At 45.5% G+C, this 23127-nt stretch overlaps 1 protein-coding gene across 2 annotated transcripts in view; it reads left to right on the top strand.

The window, feature by feature from the left end:
• ZNF385A (zinc finger protein 385A) overlaps positions 1–23127 on the top strand; it is a 193634-nt gene that overhangs the window by 16701 nt on the left and 153806 nt on the right. The window contains exon 1 of one of the 2 annotated variants that reach the window (XM_061615132.1): positions 20811–21233. The exons of the other annotated variant lie outside the window; for it this stretch is intronic. Coding sequence (XP_061471116.1) covers positions 21224–21233 — 10 coding nt within the window. The 5' untranslated portion in view covers positions 20811–21223. Of the gene's footprint in view, positions 1–20810; positions 21234–23127 lie in introns of those variants that run through there. 2 annotated transcript variants of the gene reach the window in all.

The raw sequence follows: 23127 nt of genomic DNA, 5'->3' as shown, positions 1-23127 counted from the left end.
TGTCCCCCCTTTTATCTCTGGGTTGTCAACTGGAGAGGGGGGTGTAAATTGTGTTCTTCTGGTCACTGGATATTTGCCCAAAGGCCCCCAGTTGCTGACTCTTCTTATAATGATACTGTGATGAAATCAGCTGCTGTTGTAAAAAGAGTGTTGTGTAGCCTGAAACCTTAGCCACCAAACTGACACTGACCAAACCAACTCAAGGTATGTATCACCATCTGCACCCCTTTGTCAAATTTCCTGGGAAATTCCTGGCTTTCCTTTCTGCCTATGATTACAACTTCAGGGGATGACAATGTAGCCAGCTGGGATTCATAGGTTGTGAAGTGCCTTGAAATTGTCAAAACCCCTGCCACTGGCTCAATGCAAGAATCTCTCTCTCTTTCTCTCTGTACTGCACTGAGATCAATTTGTTTTTAACTCTATATCCACACCTAACCGCAAAATCCACGTCTTCCATATTTATTTGATGACCTCGAGATCCATACATGTCCTGTTTCTGGTTGGATTATTGCAAAAATCTTATTAACCATACATACGTGTGGGCTTTTTTCCCTGTCTAAATTGCTTTAGCATTGACCACTCCCCTAAGTCCACCACCTTTCAGTGTTTGGTCCATAATGGTCTTTTGCTTTTTGCGTGCTTTTTCGGAAGAACGTAGAAATGTATATCTTTTTTAAAAATTCCTGCACATGTGCATGTTTGTGGATGTGCTAGTGGGTGGGAAGGAGACAAGGGGCTTGGCATATGATGGAGGAATGCCCATGCACTGACTATTGCAGGAAAGTCCATGGCATTGCGTCCGAGCACATGGACATTAATGCAATTGATTATCGGTTTAGGAAAGCATGTCGTTTTTTCAGTGGTATTTTTGTGAACGTGGAAATCCATACTAGCTTGCAACGTCATATGGATGACGGTGAATTGATGGGGCCACAAAGCTATAACATTGCAGATTATACAGTCAAATGGATGGGCCCTATGTGTGGGTGTTTGAGAGAGGTGTAAAGGATTCCTACACTCTCCCTCTGCCAGAGCAAAGAATTTAGCCATGCTGAGTCATGGTAGATTTATTTGCTCACTTATGCAAAGGCTCCTGCCTGAAGCATCTGTCTACAAAAGCATGAAGAGCTGATGGGAAGGTTCCTGAGTCTGGTTAATGAAGGAGGCACCAACTGCTGGAACTCAGCTGTGCTCAGCTGGCGAGCAGAACACAGAGCTCCTATCACACTTGGGCTGTTGTGATGGAGAAGAAGCACCTACATATCACTCTTGTGCTAGATTTCTAATTTTGGCTGCTGCTGAGTCCATTCTGAGGACAAGGCTATGGAGGGATCCCTACATGGCAGCAAGCGTTTAGACAGGAGTGGCAGGAGCACTCATCTGATTCTTATGTCAGATATTCAGTACAGAATGAGTTGCTGCTGATGCTGATTGGTTGGCTGCAGCTAGTGGGCCAGAATGGGCATATTCACAACTTGGAAGTCCATTGTTGTGCGAGCTTCCTGTTCAAGGAAGGGAGAAGGTGATTAGCTGTGTAGCTCAGGGATGAGGAACCTGTGGCCCTCCTGATGTTGTTGGAGTACACCTTCCATTGTCCCTGACTATTGGCTGTGCTGGCTGGGGCTGATGGGAGTTGGAGAACAACGCATCCTTGCTATAGCTAGTGGAGTAGAACTGGCAAAACTTTAACTCTTGTCTCCTCTGTTTTTTGTTTGTGGAAGGGGCGATCTCACTACTCATATTAGCAGTTATTTACTCCATCTGCCCTACCTTTTTTAGGGGAAGCTTTGGCGTTGCCTTTTTTGTTTGTACTAGCCCTGCCTGCACTTCTGGTTTTAATAGCAGCTTGACATACAAAGATCAAACTGGTGACATTTGTCCCACTGCAGGCAGAAGGGCCAAAGTCCCACCTAGTTCAAATCCCACGTTAGGGTGTAATCCAACCCATATTTACAACAGGCTGAGGGGGATGTGGTGGACCCCCAGCTGAGCCAACGGAAGTTGGCAGAAGGCCCGAAAAGGGGGCATTCTGGAGGCATGTTGGAGGAGGGGCTGGGGGAGGACTTGCACAACATCCAACTCCCATTTGGAGTGCTCCTGTGGGTCCTGATCCAGGCCAAAGTTATGCCGAGAAAAAGGTCAGTCTAAGAAAATGATTATAGTGGAAGTCAATGGGGAATGCTTACTCACTGGTAGGGGTATTTGTGAGAGCCAGCCTTTTCTTTTCCATTCATGCATGCAGTTCTGGGCTGAGCCAATGTTCCAGGAGCCTGGCGCCTCCCAAACGGCAAGTAGATGCTGCAGAACATCCCCGCCAGCTCCTCCTCCACTGGTACCCCTTTTGCTGGCTTCCCCTGAGTTGGATTGCTCTGCCCGCCATGAACTCACCAGGCAAATCTCCTGCTCTGCCAGTCTCTGCCTCATATCTGCAGTATTGGATCATTACAGGCTTGCGGCTGTTGCAAGGATTATGGAGTCACAGGCTGTGCATGCACTAACCCGTTTGCAGCACACAAACAAAGTTATTCTCAAGCTGGAATTGGTCATGCTTGTCCTCGGCATGCTGTTTTTAATCTAAGTTGATTCTAGATCCTGCCATCCACAAGGATGGATGTGGTCACTTAGTACACATTTGAAAGCTCTCCCCTTGCTTAGGTTATCCACTCTTTTTCCTCCCTGCCCATGGCCCAGTTGAATGAAGAAGGAAGTGGTGATTGCGATCTTGGCATATGCCTACCCACGACATTGTTGGGTGGGCGTGGATATGCTCCACATTGGCGGGACTGCCTACATCTGTCTTCATCTGGACATACTGTGGGGTAAAGCAGAATCATTCTGCAATGAGCTTTTATTTTTAGAAAGAAACCAGTTTCTTAAGAAGCACTTTTCAGAGACAAAAAAAAATGTGATGGAACTAGATTAGGGCTGCCATATTCCAGTTCTACAAATCTGGGCACACTCATTTTCATATTATGCAAATTACTTGCTAATTATGCAAATTAAGCATATTAATGGTTGCATTGTCCAGTTGTTGTTGTTTTTGCCTAGTAATTACTACCAAAAACTGGGGATGTGAGGACTCTTTTTTTAAAGAAAAACCTTACATTTTCAGACATAAATGCCTAGACTCCCATTTCTAACACTATGGAATACTTATTTATTAAGAGGGTTTATATCCTGTCTTCCATGGTTAAAAACAGAGCTCAGGGCAGCTTACATACATAATAAAAAAAACCAATCAGTATAAAAACATAATAAAACACTAGGTAGAAACAAGCATAAAACAAGTCAATGAAGCAGTATAAAAATATAGCATAAAACAAAAATCCAGCAAAGCATAAATTAAAAGCTACATTGTGACCGAGAGGTTGTCTGTACCAACAATTAGGAAATGTGAAATAAACACACCACTACAGCTTGTAACGCAGATAAAAATAAAGATTTCAATATTATTAGTTCAGGCAATCTTATCTAGAGAGAGCAGTGTCTGAGCATTTGAGAAGTGTCTTTAGTATACTGATTCTCACATACCAGATCAGGGAGAGGGAAACACAGCCCTCTATGATACAGGCTATAACTTGATGAGTGCTGGCACCTCTTTTTTTAAAAAAAATAAAATAAAAATGCAGTGAATTCTAGAGACCTGGCAAGGTGTGCTAGCGTTAGACAGGGCAGCTGTTCCATTCCTATTGGTCTTTAGGGGGAAAGGTTACACCTTCCCAATGCATTGAATCTATATCTATGTCTACATCTCTATCTATCAATTATCTATGGTCTCTCTCTGTGTATGTATATATGTACATGTTTGTGTATATATGTACACACATGAACACACACACACACCCATCCTTTCCTGGAGAGGAAATGAAGTAGGGTGATCTTTGGGGGGGAGATGCCTGCCAGTCATTTTGAAGAAGGATATTATCAAAAAATACTTTTTAGCCTTTTCTGAATTGCTGAACAGAGGCTCTGTCAGGCAACAGGGTGAGTGAGGCTGCATTCCAATGCAACTTCACTTGGGAATAAGCACCATTTAACAGGGTGGGGGCAGGGTCACAGGTTTCCCATCCCTCCCCAGTGAGCAAAAGAGTGTTGCAGGCTAAAGGCACTTGATTTTGCATTGGACGTGTGCAACCCCAGTTCAGCGCTGAACCTGGGATTCCGGCTATCCCATCCCAAGAAAGACATGATAGAGCTTGAAGAAGGTACAGAAAAATCAAAATCAAAGGCAGAGAGAGAGAGAGAGAGAGAGAGAGAGAGAGAGAGAACATTGCAATGAAGAAAGGGTTGAGAAGCATGGGGCTGTTTATATTAACCCCCCCTCCCCAGACTGGGATTTTTTCGCAGGTGTGTTCTACAACATGCCATTGATGCAATAACACTGCATTAGAGTTGGATTTATACTGGACTATCCACACATTACTCTGCTTTATTAGTTCTGCAATGCTTCCCCAATGTTATCGCATCCCTAGTGTTATACTTCTGCAAAACTTGGGGTTACTCTGAGTGTGCTCTGTGTGGGTGCTGCCATTCTGGTTACATAAATGTAAGCACTCTGAGGATAGAGACACACTCACTGTTGTGCCAGTTCCAGTGCATCTCCACCTCTATTTTCTGTAAATGGGGGCACACAATGCTAGTTAAACCCCACTCCTTTTTACTGTAAAACCTGGTGGGAGCAGCTTGAGTGCTTTTTAAAAATATCCTCTTCTGATTGGCAGATCAACCCATTGCCCCTCCAGGTATGGCCAATGGAAATGATTTGCTGTAGGCAACTAGTTTGCTCACAGCCAGAGAGCATTCAGCAGCTAGTGTTGTTGAACTACAACTCCCATCATCCTGTCTTCCTGTTCAGTAGCCATGATGCCAACATTTCAGTAGCCAACATTTGGAGAGCTTCTGGTTGGGGAAGGCTAGAATAGCTTTGTTTAGAAATTTATATATCACCTTCGTCAAAAGGCCACTGGGCACTTTACAACATAAAAACAACATAATAATGCAGCAAAAAAACTTAAAACAATTATTTTGATACAACTCATGATAAAAATGTCAGCATCAAATTATTTATAAATTGCTACAGTCACAAATTCCCTCATCCAAAAGCCTGCAAGTAGAGGTGCATCTTCACCTGTTTCCTAAAAGAAAACAATTATACAAGTAGGTGCACCTTAGTGGGGAGAGCGTTCCACAGACATGGGGCTCATATACATGGCGATTTAGTGTGTGTCTGGTGCTGCTTGCATCCCCTTGTAATTCACATGGTTCACATGACGTTGCAGGCAAGCAGAAGCTATCACACAGTTTTCCCCTTTAAATCCATATTAACCCAATCCAATTATAATGAGAAAAGGAAAGGAAAAACCATCTCAGCTGCGCTGTGCCCCTCCTTGTAGGCTCTTTGCTTTGATTTTTTTAGTGGTCAGGCTCTCTTATGTCCCATCTCCCACTCCCTCTCTCTCTGCCGCCCACAAAAGCTGCTGTTGTCGACTTTTCCTTTCACTCCCCCTCTCCCTCTGCCTTTCACTCAGGCTTGGACAATGGAGAAGGGGGGGTCTAGTCAGTTTCATTTTTTCTTGTAAGTTGCACACCTAGGAACTCTCTGGGCTTCAGCCTTGAACCAGAGGGAGTAAACATGTAAAATTAGAGGGCAGGGCCACAAGGAAACAGATACTAATCCTTCCCAGAGCAACGCCTGCTAGTGTGAATGGAAAACAGTGAATTTGAAGCTACCAAGTGTGGGCCTTGCAAATCTGTCATGAAGGTTAAAGCAGCGTCTTTAGTACGAAGGTATGCTCCCGTGTGGATAAGCCCATGGAGCCATCACCAAAAAGGCCCTTTTGTGGCCCCCAGCACTACATACTTCGTCCTGCATGGGGATACCAGACTAGCCTCGTCCTCTGACCCTGAGGGATGGGTCAGTTGGTATGGGAGAAGTTGTTCTCTTAGATATTTGAGTCTCAGGATATTCTGGACTTAAACATAAATCTAATCCCTTGAATTGGCCCAGAAAACAATTGGCAGCCAGTGAAGTTGTTTTAAAATGGGGATTGTATGCACCTAGCCTGCCACTCCAATAAGCACTCTGGCATTTTGCAATACAGTATTTGCAGTTTCTGGTCTGTCCTCAAGGGCAGCTACATGTAAATTGTCTTGCATCAGTCCAACCTCGCTGTATTCTTTTGGGGCTTCTCCAGTTCCTCAGTGCTGTAGAAGTATTTGTTCATGGAACACCCACATACACAAACGTAATGTGAGCTTTGTTCCACATAACACACTCCACACCATGTAGCAGAGGCTGCTAGATCCTTGCCCCCCATGGATTTGCTTAATCCTTTCTAGAGCTGCCCAGGGTTCTAACTATAGGCTACCTTGTTAGAGACACGCGTGCAAAATAGCCTGTGTTTGGGACATGCATTTGGAAGTCCACAGGCCTGGGGTGTGGGTAGGGGACTAAGGTGGGGGTGGAGGGGAGAAAATTTGGAGTGGAGAAGCAGTGGACACCCTCCCCCTCCACCACTTCCCCCCTCCAATTCCTTTTCCTAAAGAAGCTGATTCGCCGTCACGAGAGCAGCTGCCCAACTTTTGTTACATGTGTACATATCTAGGCTAAAATGTAGTTCTGTCCTTAGGCAGTTTCAGAATAAAAAACTGGGTGAATTCATGGGAATTAGAATGAGCAAAAGCTGTTAGCCCTCAACAGCTAAGAACAAGGAGCTTTGGAGGGGAGCCTTTGGCCCTCCACACTTTGCGGAACTACAACTCCCATCATCTCTGGTCATCAGCCATGCTGGCTGGGGCTGACAGGAGTTGGAGTCCAATCTTGAGGGCACCAGGTTCCCCACTCCGGTTCTAAAGGGCCCCTGGTGGGTGACCCACTGTCGGATACAGAGAAATGGGCTGGATGGAGTCTTTGCCCTAATCTAGCAAGGCAATTCTCACGTTCTTAAGGAGTGTGGCAGCACACCTCAGTTTGGACATGCTGTTATGTCTCTGATGATTCAGTCTCCCCTAGATGCTGTAATACTGGCTCTCTTGTGTGCTGAATGGAGAAAAGTGTTGCTGTGTGGTGCAAGGAATGACTTTTGCTCCCTGGCTTTAAAATCATTGTGTGTAGCTGGCTACATTTGCAGGAAAAAGGCAACATGGGTATTAGTCTGTACTTATCTCAGGAGGAGGCTGCGAGTGTTGCAATTAAATGTGGCTTTTGTAAGCATGTCTTCACCTGTCTTTGTGCATGAGTTGACATACAAGCTGGTAGTTGTGAATGGCATTCAGCTACTCAGCTTATCGAGATGACTGAAGCTTTTTGCTGTCGATTTAAAAACAGCAACAACAAACCAAGAAATTGCCGAAAAGAAAATGTCTCCAGTGATCAAATCTTTCTTGGGACCCCTCACTGAACATGCAAACTTCTTAGGCTGTGTTCTTCAAACAAGAGGTTACTCCACTCAAATGCTTAATAAACCATTTCTGCATTTTTCTACTTCTGTTCTCATAATGGGCTGATTCACAGGACCACATTGGAGGCAGAAGAATAACCACAAAGCAACTTTGTCCTCCAGTGCTCATGTGATAAAGGTGGGACGGGGGAGGGGGGGTAGAGAGAAAGAAGAATCTTCCACATGGTGACGGCACAAGCCTTAGGGCACTGGTAAAAAATAAGCATTTCTCAGAATGTGTTTGCAGGTGATCTTACCATTTTACAAAAGCATATTGCCATGGGAAGTGTTAAGGAAGAAGCCCACCTCATGATGAATCAAAGCATGGAAAGAGAAGGTTTAATCCTTTCCTCCTCCACTGCAATTCCCACCCACCCCAAACTGCTATAACCCCCCCCCCCGGGAGGAGCTCCCACTGGCACCAACAGATTTCTTCTACTGCTCTTTCTGAGGCTAACAGCAGGGCAAAGGGGATTTTTCCTCATGATTCTGACAGGGGAGGAAAGGGTTAAATCCCCCCTGCACATACTGCTATCTAGATGAGATCTCCCCCTGGCCCAGGTGCGCCACATTGTTAGCAATTGTTAAAAACAGGGACAGGTTTTAATGGCTGGGCAAGATAAACAGGAGTCAGATTTCTAGTTTTATAGTGGACAAACATTATTTCGTGGGCAGAAATCAACAATCACGTTTTTCTCCATCAGTGCATCTTGTGCATCCTGTCAGGCAGCTGTTAATGGCCCAATGTGGTAACAAACCTCCCTGAGAGAAGGCACAGTTGAGAGGATCCATTCATTCTCTCTGTGTGTGAACCTCATCAGAGCATATTCTCCACCTCTTCCCACCTTGCTTCTGACCATCAGACGGAAGACTGTTCTTTTGTTTCTTTAATCTAAGTGGAAAGAACTCTGGGATAGGCTCACATGGCTTTGCTGAACATTCAGTTACTTGTTGGTGGGTGTGTGCATGGGAGAGTACATACCCCAGTGCCGGTGCCAGGCTATTTTGTGCCCTAGGCAAGGCTAACTACTTGAACCCCCCCCAAAAATTGCCAACTTCAATTTTCAAAAACAGATGTCTTATAGAAAAAATGAAAAGCACAAAACTTGAAACGGCTAGATTTATTTTAGTTGCATTTTTCCAAGGGTTAAAAAAAACTAAATCTGTATAAAACCATGCCCCTCAAAGGTCAGTACTGTGCCCCTCTGAGGTCTGCGTTCTAGGCGGCTGCCTAGTTGGCCTAATGATAGCACCGGCCCCGCCTGTACATAAGGTATAAGTGAGTGCCCCTGGATCTGACTCTGAAGCACAAATGAAAGTGGATGTGAGGAAATGTTTTATCAACTACATTGATGCACCACCTGCACCCCTTCCTGGAGGACTAGGACCACACTTTGGTAAAATTGGGGACTGACTGCTGGAATGCACATTATGTGGGACTGCCCTTGAAGATTGTTCAGAAGCCATAGCTTGTGCAGAATGCTGTGGCTCTCCAGTTAAGTTGCATGGGTTGTTAAAACCATATAAGAACTGTGTTGCATTAGTTCATTGGCTTCTTGTTTGCTCCTGGGCACAATGCAAGGTGCTGGTGATTTCCTACAGAACTTTATATGAACTACATACCTCAAGAAGTGTCTTCTTCCATATGAACCCACATATAAAAATGCAGATTTTCATGCAGGGGTCTCACTCATAGTATTTTCTGCCTGTGGCTGGGGCTGATGGGAGTTGGAGTCCAACAGCATCTGGAGGGCCACAGGTTCTCTCTGCCCCTGCCCTACTGATATACTATATTAGTTTAGAAGAATGGTGATCACTTGGTTGTTTAAGCAAGATTTTATTAGTTAATCAGAGTGTGTTACCAATGGTGTTTTATCACGGTTTAGGCTGCTTTTTATTTTTACTGCATATTGCAATGATACGCTTTGTTTGCTACCTTGCATCTCCTGTTTGGAGAGAAAGGGAGGATGGAAATTGGTCACTGCAATGCATGCCATGATGCCCTGTACACGTAACACTATTCATATGGCCACATCCTTTGAGAGAGCTGTTTCACACCCCATTCTATACTGTCTCCATGTTCTTGCCCAATCCTGCTGCTCCACATTAGAGCGGTTTCCACACCTTGCCCCCAAGCGTGTCCCACGCTGGAGCCCTTTTCCAATCCTGCCCAAGCCCATCCCAAACCAGCACATCCTCTCACATGACTGGCAGAGACGTGGAAGGAGTTAAGGCAACTCTCATATGAAACAGGGGAGTTGTGGTTTTTGTTAGCATTGGAGATGAATGCTGTCAAAAGCTGAACTGTTGAAGGAGCACACTTTACCTTGGGCAAAATCACAATGAGACTCTGGCTTTAAGAAAAACAATAAACTGTTATTTATTAAAGGAAATACATGTTTGATAGGAAAGAGCCCTAGTTCTGGCGAACTAAGATGAAGATGCGACAAGGCATGCTTGTTCCTGCACTTCCAGTGAAGAAACATCCAAAAAGTCTCTTCTCCAATGGAGGACTGGGAGATGTGGGGGGGCAGGAGTACAAAGTGAGGTCAGCAATCCTAAGGGTATCTGGCTGAGTGTGAGCACACTACTCGCCTACAGCAAAGCGTTTTCATTAGCCCCACTTGGAGCATGACCAGTTGATCTGCCAATCAGCTGGAAAATCTCTTTGAAGCAGAATTAAAACACACAGACAACACACTCAAGCTGATACCACCAGGTTTTACTGTAAAAAGGGTTTGACTAGAGTTGTGTGTCTCCATTTTCAGAAGAGAGAAATGGAGACGGACTGGAACCAGCAGAACAGTGAGTGTATTTCTGTCCTCAGTCTAGTACTGGAGAGCAGATCAACACAAACTGGAAGGGAAAGAACGGTCTAGGAAACAGAGAGGTTCCTCACTCTGTTACTCTGTCCCATCAGCCTTCGGTGAGCTGTGTTGCGCCCCAACACTTCCAACAGTTGGATCCAACAGCTGAGAGAATGCAGGTGTCCAAGTTACACTGAGCATAGCAGGGAGAACAGAACCCCCAGTTGTTTCTTACCTTCCATCTGAAGATGAGTTCAGTGTAAGCGAAAGGCTTCTCGCATCTTCCTTTGCTAGCAAAAGCTAACTTAATACCTTATGATGTTGTGTTAACTACAAGGATTTCACCAAGCATAAGCAAGATGAGTGTGGGGCTGGAAAATCAAGGAAAGGTAAGTTTTAAGTAGTTGGGTCCCTCCCAGTAACTGCAACAGAACATGTTGGACAAAGGATCAGGGAGACCCAGGTTCAAATCATCAGCTGATGGGTGACTTTGAGCCAGCCATCATCTCTCAGCCTAACCCACTCCACAGGTTACTGTAAGGACAAAACTGAGTATGTGTACAGGGGGTATGTGTGGATCCTGAACTCTTTGGAAGAAAGGTGGTATCCTATACACTAATAGCACATTCATTCTCTCTTGGCTTATCTACATGGGACCATTTCTTTGTAGCAAATACACTGCTTTTCCTGTCGTAATAGATTTGCAAGGTCCACACTGCATGCTCAATGGTAGCATCAAATCCATTGTTTTCACTTCACGCAAGTAGGTGGTCCTCTGGGAAGGATTAGTGTTGCTGTTTCCTTGTGGGCCCGCCTTCTAATTTTACATTTTTACTCCCTCTGGTTGCTCAGTTACTGGGCATGTGCAATTTTTTTTGACCTGCACAGTATTTCCATTCCCTCCCGCTTCCACCGCTTCCTGGGGTTTGGCAGTTGAAAAGAAGTGAGGTCATCTCCCCCACTTTCTCTGCTGCCCCTTGCTTTTTCTGAGTTAATTTTTTTCTTGCTGGAAAAACAATTCAATATAATATCAATATTTTGAGAAAATATCAATATTTTCTCAAAATATCAACTATCACTATTGATATTTCTGAGGTGACTTTTTTTTTAAAATCCACTTTAGATTTTTTAGGGGAAAAATCAGAAACCAGGTGTGGAGAGATGTTATTTCAAAAGTCCGCAAAGATAGAGAATATGAGAAAGAATGATAAAATCCAATGGCAATTCCCATCACTAGTTACAAGGAGTGAAGGAAGTTTACTCAGGGAGAAAGGGAGGAAAGAAGAGAGGGCTGCAACAAACTGTGAAGGGGGGAGGCCAGAGCAATCGGAAGTTGCTGGATAAACCACCGGAAACAAAATAGAATTCATGGGAAAGTTAGTGGGTGGAGAAAGGGAAATAGCTGAAAGTGATGATTCACCTGCCCTCTAAATTATGGAATGATCTTCCTGACGTGGTGTGCCTGGCGCCAACACTGTTATCTTTTCGGCACCAGGTCAAGACTTTCCTCTTCTCCCAGGCATTTTAGCATGTGTTTTTAAATTGTTTTTATATTGTTTTAAATTTTAAAATTGTGTTTTAAATTGTTTTTAAAATATGTGTTTTAAATTGTATATTTGTTTTAATGTTTTTGATTGCCGTAAACGGCCCAGAGAGCTTCGGCTATGGGGCAGTATACAAGTGCAATAAATAAATAAATAGAATCTATTGAAGCAAACCATCTGCAAAGAATGTGGGGTATTCCCCGCATGTGGGGGAGTGGAACCTCACTGTTCTAAACTTTTTCATATTATCAGCAGATTGGGTTAGTATGGATTTAGAGGGAGGAAACTGTGGGATAGCTTCTGTTTGCCAGTAATGTCATGTGAACCATGCAAATTAAAAGGAGATGTGAGTAGCACTAAACACACACTAAACCACCATGTAGATGAGCCCTAAGTGTGGATCTTTCTGTAGGTTCAAAAGGCACCACCCACATCCAAGAGAAGGTATCGGCAGTCTTGAGGGAATCCCATGATTTGCAGAACTTCAAAAAATCTTTAGGGGAAAAAAATCCTAGAAATGGAAATTAAAAATCCAGTGAGAGTTGAGCACACTCAGTGAACAGAAAAAATGTGGAAAAGGGGAAAGGGAACAGAAAAGAGGAGGGAATGGAATAGATCCTGAAAAAGGGCATGGCTGGCTGGCTGAAATCCTGAAAACAAGCATTCCGCACTGCAACATTTTGATGCAGGTCCCACTTATAACAACAACAAAATGAAACCTCCGCCTGTGGTGATTGATCTGTATTGATTCCTCCATATATGCAAGTTACCTCTGGATGCTGTATACATCTAATAGGGTGGTGAACTATTTTTCTGGCCCTGCTCCAGTGCCTTTAACAATGCCACAGCAAAAGAGAAGCTCATCAGGGCAAGCTTTCTCTATCACTGCACCTGCATTCTAAGAAAAGCTCCATCTGTTGAATTTCTGCTTGTCATGAAATTGTTAAAAGAATGTTAGAAAAGAAGCTGGCAGTCCTCTTATTGAGTGACGATGAATATTTTTGTGTAAATTCACCCTAAGAAGCATACATATCCATAACTATGCAGGGTATGCCTAGATATTGTTCTGGTGTTAAGTGGCATGTAAGGAGAGTCAGTGGCTAGAGTGCACATAGTGTAAATCTCAGTCTGAACCTAACTGAATACATGTGAAGGTGGATTGCTCTGCCTACCATGTGATGATAGTGGCAGCAAAGAAAACTTATTTCTCTGCCACCATTGCATCTGCAAGCAGCCATCCGGCAGAGTTTTTCCGCGAGGTGGTGAATGGGCTTTTGTCATCTGGCCAAGAGGGTGTTGCTCTAACTCACTCGGCAGCCTGCTGTAACAATTTTGTGAAGCACTTTAGGGACAAAGTTGCTCAGATTTGAACAGAGTTGGATGTCACTGTTAGAGCAAGTCCAGTGGAGGTGTCCAGAGCACTGTCTGTTCCATCTGTACTGAATCAGTTTCAACTATTGTGGCCTGAAGATATGGATAAGCTGCTTGAAGATGTATGGCTGACCACATGCCCCCTTGACCCTGCCCATATTGGATTTTTAAGGCTAACTGTAGGGGGTTGACTAAGTGGGTCCAAGGAGTGATCAATGCTCCACTGGAGAAGCGGGAAGTACTATCCACCTTGAAGGAGGTGGTAGGGCATCCCCTCCTTAAGAAGTCTTTCCAGGAGTGTTAAACAACTATCACCCAGTGGTAAATATCCATTTTTGGGGCAAGGGGCTTGAGAAGGTGGTGGCAGTCTAGCTTCAGGCATGCTTGGAAGAAAATTATTGCTGGAATCCATCCCAGTCTGGCTTCAGGCCAAGTCATGGCACTGAAACCACCTTGATGACATTTTGTAGGAGAGCGATAGGGGAGCGCATCCCTGCTCATTCTCCTTGATTTCTTGGTGGCTTTCAATACTGTTGACCATGGTATCCTTCTGGAGCGTCTCAGGGAGGTATATTTCAATGGTTCATCTTCTGCCTCCAGGGCTGTTTCCAGAAAGCAGTTGTGGAAGGCTATTATTCAGTGCCATGGGAGTTGTCTTGTGGTGTCAGAGGTGTCCTTGATTCTGGGAACTGGGGAAATGGCCTTTCCTGGACAGGGCTGTACTCTTCTGGAAGTATCAGGTTGGTAGTTTGGGAGTGCTGCTGGATTCAGCCTTGTCACTGGAGGCTCAGATGGCCTCAGTGGCAAGGAGCGCCTTTTTCCAGCTATAGCTGTTTCATCAGCTATGGCCCCTTGTGGACAGAAATGACCTGGCCACAGTATTCCATGGTCTGGTATCTTCCGGATTGGATTATCGCAATGCACTTCAACTGGTCCAAATGGCAGTGGCCAGATTATTGGCTGGGTTTCCATTTGAGGGTAGAGACACACTCACTGTTCTGCTGGTTCCAGTGCATCTCCACCTCTCCTTTCTTAAAATGGGGACACACGACGCTAGTCAAACCCTGCCTCTTTTTACTGTAAAACGTGGTGGGATCAGCTTGAGTGGGTTTTTTTTAATTGCTTCTAAGAGATTTTGCAACTTATTGGCAGATCAGCCTGTTTCCCCTCCAGGTGTGGCCAATGGAAATTCTTTGCTGTAGGCAACTAGTGCCCTCACAGCCTATATCTCAAATAACCCATTTCAAAACAGCTGTATTGCTTGCCAGTTTGTTTCAGGGCCTAACTCAAGATGTTCAAATTAGTGTTGAAAACCCTAAATGACTTAGACCCCAAATATATGAAAGACTGCCTCATACCCTATAGCCAGAGCTTGGAAAAGTTACTTTTTGAACTACAGTTCCCATAAGCCCCAGCTAGCATGGCCACTGGATTGGGCTGATGTAGTTCAAAAAAAAAGTAACTTTTCCAGGCTCTGCCTACAGCCCCTCTTGGATGTTGAGATCGGCAAAGGGGGCCCTCTTGTTAGTTCTACTACCCTCAGAAGATTTGGGGATGGTGGCCTGGGAGAGGGCATTATCTGTGGTAATCCCTAAATTGTAGAATACAGAGATGCATCTGGTACCTTCATTATACAGCTTTCAGTGTATGTGCCTCTTTATCATGGCCTTTGACATTATATATATATATATAATATTTGATTATAGCGCCTCTCCCGCTATGAACCGACCCGGTCACTTCGCTCAGCATCTAAGGCCCTCCTCCGGGTACCAACCCATCAGGAAGCCCGGAGGACAGTTACTCGATCTAGGGCCTTTTCTGTAGTGGCCCCCGAACTGTGGAATAGCCTCCCCGAAGAAGTACGCCTGGCGCCGACGCTTCTATCTTTTTGGCGCCAGGTTAAGACCTGGCTATGCTCCCAGGCATTTTAATGCGTTTAATGTTACAATTTTAAATCTCTTTGTTTACTGTTTATTTATTGTGATATTTTGTATTTTTGTATTTTTAATCTTTTGTACACCACCCAGAGAGCTACTCGCTATGGGCGGTTTAAAAATGAAACAAATAAATAAATAAATAAATATTTATTAAATTTATATCCCGCCATTCCTTGCAGTAGGCACTCAGGGCGGCAAACAAAAACACTAATAACACTCTAAAACATCTTAAAAACAGACTTTAAAATATATTAAAACAAAACATCTTTAAAAACATATTAAAATGTCTTTAAAAACATATGTTAAGACCCTCTAGTTGTGAATGTAATTTGTTTTAAATTGTTTTTAATAATATATTTTATAGTGTTTTATACTTTATAGTATGATCTGCCCTGTGACCTTCTGGCAGACGATGGATGATGATGATGATAATTTGTTGTTGTTGTTGATGATGATGTTAGGCTGTATTTAGAGGGAGAGGTGGTGAGGAGCTTGTGTTTCCAGTAGTTGATGGTATTTCACCCCATACTGGTCTTGCCTCTATCAGTCTTCATTGCTGAAGGGAGCCTGAGTGGTTACGTGGTTGTTAAGGAGGTTGGTGCAGACTATGTTAATTAGATTAGACCGAGGCCTTGGATAAGAGGCTCAGGTTTTGTTCAGCCTGTCAAAGGCAATGCAGCAAGTAAAAAAAAGGTATTTGACTTGTTTGACTTGTTTGTGTCCTATCCTTTTTCTCCGAAGGATTAGACACGCTCATCAGACATGATGTCTAGAAAGGGTTCATCCTCGCTCCACAGTGGGATCTACTTTGTGTTTGTGTGAGGCAGTTTCTCCTGGCTAGAGACTAAGGGTGTGAGCACACTAGTCACCTACCTGATAGCATTTCCATTGGCCACATCTGGAGGGGAATGGGTTGATCTGCCAACCAGTTGAGAAATCTCTTTGAAGCTGATTTAAAAAAAAAACCACAACGTACTCAGGCTGCTCCCATCAGGTTTTACAGTAAAAAGGGGCAGGGTTTGACTAGCGTCATGTGCCCTGGTTTTCAGAAGAGAGAGGTGGAGACGCACAAGAGCTGGCAGCACAGTAAGTGTGTCTCCACCCTAAGAGGTTAGCATCCCTAATGCTATATTTCCTATTCTCCAGGGATGAGGCACCTGTACCTCTGTCTTGTTCAGGATTCAGCTTCAGTTTTTGGCCCACATTATTACTACTATTATTTATTCAATTTATTAGTCACTTGTTACCTGAAGGACTCCAAGTGACTTACAACACTGTTAAAAACAAAAATGCTATCAAAACAAACAAAAAACCCAACAAAACAATAACTGCCACCCCGCAGAACCACAGGAAGCTTTGGCAGCATACCAATAACAGATAACATGTAACCCATCTCTGCCTTGAAGCACCAATCTAACACCTCAACCGCCTCTTTTGATTCAGATGGAATAGAGAGAGAGAGGGTTATTGGTGACACCTGATTCCCAATATGCTGATGAGAGCCCTGAGTGGTTTCATATAGTTTTCAAATGGCATGGAACCCTAAGGGCCAGATGTTTACACTCAGCTCCCATCAGCCCCAGTCAGCATGGCCAATAGTCAAAGATGATGTGAGTTGTAGTCCAACAACATCTGGACGGCACCAGGTTCCGCACCCTTATGTTACACCAACGCGGCTACTAATTTTTTTAATTAACTTTTTATTTTTACAGTAAAAGGAAGTGGCTACCAGTTCTCAGATTTTCTTTCTTTTTTTCTGAACAGTCAGATCATCCATATATGAATTTGGGTGTGCTTCCAAATGTTACAGGGGGGAAGGCCATTTTCAGCAGCATTCCCATGGCAAATGTAACATGTGCTTCACCCCTCTGAATAGGAACAGCCTCACTCATGTCTAGTTCCAATAGGTTTCCAGATGGCTCTAGGATATTTTCCAGCTGCTATGACTGGAGCTCCTACTGGAGCCCTGACTGATCTGTGGAATATGCAGATGGCTCAGACTGTTGAGACAATCGCTCCTGAGGGCCTTCTCCTGCTTAGTAGAGCAAGTTTGGCTCCTTGGTATGCATCAGAGCTTAGGGCAACCAAACAAACTGGGAGACAGATTGAATGCAAGTGGAGAAAAACTCCAGATGAATACAACCGAATACTAGTGAGTGCTCATTACTGAGTTTGCTCAATGGCCGTGAAGGCGGCAAAGAAGGCATACTTTGCTGTCTCCATTACATCCCCATATACCACCCAACAGAGCTTTTCCAGGTTGTACAAGGCATTTTACACTCTGGCCCACAGGAGGTGGTGGAGCCAGTGGTGGTTCACTGGGATTTGCTTGCAAACCATTTGGAGGGTAAAATTGCTTATATCTGCCAGGACCTTGGCTCCACAGTTATAGCGGATGAGTCTCAAGGTGTCCAGAACACTGTTTCATCTGTTGTGTTGGATGAGTTACAGTCAGTAGGGCTCAAGAACATGGATAAAGTGCTTGGTTCGGTTCGGTCAGCTACTGTGCTGTTGCCCCTCATGGCTGTTATATACTAGCAGAGGGACAGTGAACTAGGCCAGGGAGGTGATCAATGCCTCCTTGCAAGAGGATGTGGTCTCTGCTTGCTTAAAGGAGGCGGTGGTTAGACTACTCCTTAAGAAATCCTCCCTGGACCCAGAAAATCTGAGTAATTATCAGCCAGTTACCAAACTGCCCTTTTGGGGCAAGGTTCTTGAACATGTGGTTGCAGACCAGATCCAGGTTCTCTGGGATGAAATCGATTTTCTGGATCCATTTCAAGTGGGGTGTAAGCCTGGTTTTGGCATGGAAACTGTCAGGAGAGAGACAGGGGGACTGTGTACCTGTTAATTCTCCTTGATCTCTCAGCAGCTTTCAGTACCATCAGCTATGGTATTCTGGAGCGGCTGTCCGAGTTGGGAGTGGATGGCACTACTTTGCAGTGGTTCCAGCCTTACTTAGATGGTTGTTACTAGAGGGTAGTGCCTGGGGAATGTTCAACCCAATGGAACCTTCAATGTGAGGTCCCACAAGGTTCAAGTCTATCCCCCATGCTATTTAACATCTACATGAAACTGCTGAGTGGGGTCATCTGAAGTTTTGAAGTACATTGTCAGCAATATGCTGACACAGCTCTATTTCTCCTTTTACATCTGCAGGTGTGGCAGTGCTAAATCGGTGTCTTGCCTTGGTAATAGACTGGATGAGAGCCTATAAAGCTTAATCCAGGTAAAACCGAGGCACTGTTAGTGGGTGATTCTCTAGACAGGATGGATGGTTGTGGCCTGCTCTGGATGGGATTACACTCCCTCTGAAGGAGCAGGTATGTAGCTTGGGGGTATTCCTGGATGTATTACTGTTGCTTGAGGCTCAAGTGGTATTAGTGGCATGGAGTGTCTTCCATTAGCTTCCCTGGTGGCCTAAATGGTTGACTATGCTCTGGTAACCTCTAGGTTAGGTTACTGCAAAGTGTTATACGTAGGGCTGCCTTTAAGACGGTTTGGAAACTCCAGCTAGTGCAGAATTTGGTAGCCAGATTGCTGACTGGGGTAAGTTGGTCAGTACATATAACACAGATTCTGGCATGGCTGCACTGGGTAACAGTTAATTTCCAGACTCAATTCTAAGTGCTGGCTTTGACCTATAAATCCTTATGCGGCTCAGGACCTCAATATCTCAAGGACCTTCTCTCCCTATATGAACCTACCAGCCCGTGTTTCTCATCTGAGGCCCTTCTTCACATGCCCTCTCCACAGGAGGCTCAGAGGGTGGCAACACAAGAACGGGCCTTTTCAGTGGTGGCCCCCTGACTATGGAATGCTCTCCCCAGGCATGGTTGGTGCCTTCTCTATCCATCTAGGCGCCAGGCAAAGACATTCCTTTTCACTCAGGACTTTGGCCTTTGAGGTGTGCAGTCTTAGTTTCTTTTGTTTGGGTTTTAGATTTTATATTGTATGTTTTAAAATTTGTGTTGTATGTTTTAAAATCTGTTTTATATTGTATGTTTTAAAATCTGTTGTAAGTCATCTAGAGACCATTGGGTATAAGGCAACCAACACATGCAATAAATAAATAACACTTTGACCCTTCCTCACAAAGCTTACTGGGTGACCTTGAGCCAATGGAAGCTGCTCCTTTAGGGCAAATGAGACAGTGCCCCATCAGCCTCGACCTATCCTCAGCTAGCCCCCACCTGCCTGCCTTCTTCCAACCAGTTGAGGAAGTAGCACTGCCTGCCAGCATCCTCCTTCTATGTTGTCTCTGTAGAATTCAGCAGGAAAGAGGAGGTTGAGACAAAACTAGAACTAGCTGGCTCTGCCTGTCATTGGCTCGGGCTCCCACCTATTTGGGCTCCCACCCTTCTGCCCCACCAGTCCCAATGGGCACCAAGCACCACTGCCTTGAGCTAGCCACTGTGTCTAATCTACCTCACATGGTTGTTGTGAGAATAAAGTAAGGGAATTTAGAAAGTTGCCCCAATCTCATTTGTAGCAGAGTAGGATAGGAGGGAGTGGTGATAACTGAGGCCCTTCCTTACAACTGGCTCAACTTAATTCCTCTCCTTTTAGAACTGACTCTTCCAGTTCAATCAGTAACTTCATTATGCAATATTTCAAATGATAACCTGAATTTGATTACTTTCTTCATCCCTCCACTCCCATTTTCCTTTTGAACCATGCTGCATCATTCTGATGTTGGATTCCAGCCCAGGAAATCTTCCGCCATAACGTTTGCTAGTCTTTTAAAGTGTCATAAGACTATCTGTTGTTTTTGTATTCGAAACTGTATGTATAAAATATGTATGATATGAGTCAATGATATGATATGCTGCCCTGGGCTGCTTCCGGGAGGAAGGGCAGGATTTGAAATAAATAAAATAAAAATAATAAACTGCTTGAGTGCTTTGGTTCAGGAAGAAACGTGGTATATAAATGTAATAACCAGCATATAATCACGAATAATAATAGAGTAAATAAATGATAAAATAAAAGATAACATTTACATGTGCTACCTTTCTGTTTCATATTTTCTAGAAGTGAATGAAACCATATTGAAGCCTGCAGCTCTATGGAGCTTCCCCATTATGCATAGTCCCCCACCACGGTATCGACCAATAAAAATGCAGAACTTTATTTATAAAATGCGTATTCGCAAAAATTGTGAAAATTGCAGAATTTCACTTTTCTTGGCTTGGCATCGGAACTGCTGCTATACAAACTTTAATTTTTTGTTTTTTTAGCATCCTCCCCAACGAGCCCTACAACTAGCCCTGCAGCCTATGTTCCTGAACCCGCTGACTCCGGAATCTTATGTCCCTTAGGTTAGAACACGTCGCAAGACGTAAACGCGCCTAGGATTGGCCTGCAGAATACGTCCACGCGTCTTCGAACTTCTGTCGGTCACCCTTCTACGCCACGCCAGGTGTAGGTGCTTCGACTCCGGCCAGCTCGTGCTCTCTCGGCGGGGCTGGCTTGCGCGCGTGCCCCAGCGCCGGCGGCGTTCGAGAGACGCCCAAGGTACCTTTTACCTGCTGCTGCCACTGCGGAGAGAGCGCCGGGCAGCCAGACTTTCGGAGGCAGGCTGCCTGCCGAGCGCGTAAAAGAAGGCCACTATCGCTTAGGGGTGGTGGTGTTCTTTTTTTTTTTTTTTTTTTTTTTTTTTTGCGAGTTGCCTTCGGCCCCTTCTCATTGGGCGCCCTATTTGGCGACGCGGCCAATTGCGAGCCAAGGAGGGCGCGCGCGAGCCGCCTGCCTGCGGTGTAGACCGAAAGCTTGTGCTTCGCTGCGCTGACATTTTTTTGGCGATGCCTGCTTTTACTCTGGCTCTCTCGCTCGCGAGCCCTGCTGTACCCGGGCCCCCTGCACTGTCTCTACCACTCCTGCCGCCGACGCAGCCGCTGCTGTCGTCTAGTCCGGCTCGCTCCTAGCACCGCCGACGCCGCCACCACCACTACAGCCATCACCAGTCCCACCGCAGCGGACACGGCGGAGGCGGAGGAAGAAGAGGCGGCGGAGGAGGCGGCGGCAGTGGCAGCAGCTGATCCTCTGCCTCGGCGGCTGCCATCCCTGCTGCGCTGCTGCCAGACGTAAGGTGCTGCTCCGGTAGCGTGAGCTGAACGGGGATGATCCTAGGTGAGTGACGCTGCCTCCGGCTTCTCTCCCCCACCCTCACCTTGACGCCTGGGTCTCATTCACTTTTTCTGGAAACCCCCCTCCTGTCCTGTAAAAGATCCCTTTCTTGTCTTATAGTCTCCGATCCTTTTCTTGCTTCTTCATCAACCCCGCTGGATAGGACACATAGCACCTCCCCTTCTCCTCCTATATGGAATCTATAGTTTGCTTTGCCCGCGTAGAAATCGCGGGACGAAATAGCGAGGTGAATGTGATGTTTCCCATTCCTACATCTCTCCCCCCCCAACCATGCTGCATAGGACAGACTCGAGCCTCCTGTCCCCAAATCCAGATTGGGAAAGGATGGCCATGTGAATGTCGGCTTGCAGTCCCTGTCGGATGTCGAGTGAAGGGCAATGTTAGAAGATCGCTCTTCTCCCCCTCTCCTCCCTCAGAGAAATGATGATGGGATTTCAAGGGAAGGGGGTGCTCGAAGGAAACTCATCACGTTCCTCCTATATAGCATTACATTGTCCCTTACCCCCACCCTTCCCCAAACAACAGCTCAGGTCTGCGTCACAAGGTGGAAGTTATTGAACTGTTCTGAACAGTGCTACTTGGTGGGGAGGGAGGGACGGAGGGGAATGAGGCATGAGGACGACAGAGGGTGGCAATGCGGCGATGGCTGTGTTGGGGCGTGATGGCACGCCAGAAGAGGGGTATGGGGCAAACGGCAGGTGTAAACTGTCCAGGGGGCACAGAGGGGCCAGGCAGCGATTGCCTTCCTTGCACACCCATGAAAACAGTGCACCCAGATCTCTAGCAAGTTGAGGAACATGACTCCCGACATTTGCCTGCTTGCCCAGTAGCTCAGGAGAAGGGGGGATAGGAGAGCTAGTTACCAGGCAGGAGATGGGGGGCGCCCAAGAAAAGAGAATAGATGAATCCCTTATTCTGACAAACTGTCTAAAGCTTGAAGCATCAGTGTTGACCTAGATCTCTGGCATGTGGAGGGAGGAGGGGGGAACCCAGACGCTTCTCCTTTTTCTTTTTTCCCTCCTTGGCAGGCTCTTTCCTTCCCTGTTCCATGTGGGGGAAAGGCAGGCCTGCTCATTGAGTGAGCCCCTCCCATCTTAGGAGGGAAGGGGTTGCTTAGAGGGAGTTGTACTTTGCTTTCCAGTCCTCAACCCAACAGTAGAACCATTGAGTTGAATGGTGCGTGGTTGGTTGAGCCATTGTTACCAAGGAACAGGAAGTGGACTGGAGGTGAGGGCGTGATCGATCCAGGTCGCTTGAGTAGTTTCCCCCTTTAGGCACCCTTGTGTGCTCTGATCTGAGGGGGAGGTTGAAGGCCCGCAAAAGGTTGGCTTTCTTCCTGTGCCTGCTTAAAGGGAAAAGGGGGGTGTTCTGGTCTGTGCTGAGTGGCTGTGAGTATTGAACCAGGTGCTGGTGGTGGTTCTGCATTACTTAATTTGGACAAAGGGGCATGATGTTGTCTACATGTGAAAGAACAGTACTCCTTGGTCATTTGGAAGGTATCCATGAATGTCTCTGCCCTGGGCTTCCAAGCTGGAGCAGATCTGGGTTGCAGGACCAGCCTGGCTGCAAAGGCAAGCTGAGCCAAGGCCTTGGGTGTACATCTCAGCAGTGTAAAAATGTCTTGGACTGGGGGGGGGAGAGAGAGAGTGTGCCTGACTCCCCTTTGAAGAAGGTGCACAGAGGAAGCTTGTCCTCTGTTGGGTGATATCCCCCCCCTGCATTCCAGTAGGCATAATTGCGAGCCTTCTGATCTTCACTGCCTGGAGGCCTACATGCAATTGTAAAGGAGAGGAAGCAGAGAAGTGACAGAAATTACAAATGAAAATGAGAAAGTAGTATCCTGGTCAGCTCTTGATCATTTAATGTGCTGGGCTGG

This window comes from Rhineura floridana, chromosome 3 (assembly GCF_030035675.1).
Source record: "Rhineura floridana isolate rRhiFlo1 chromosome 3, rRhiFlo1.hap2, whole genome shotgun sequence".
NCBI lineage: Eukaryota > Metazoa > Chordata > Lepidosauria > Squamata > Rhineuridae > Rhineura > Rhineura floridana.
The sequence above is the reverse complement of the archived record's forward strand: the minus strand, read 5'-3'. Positions and strand labels throughout refer to the sequence as shown.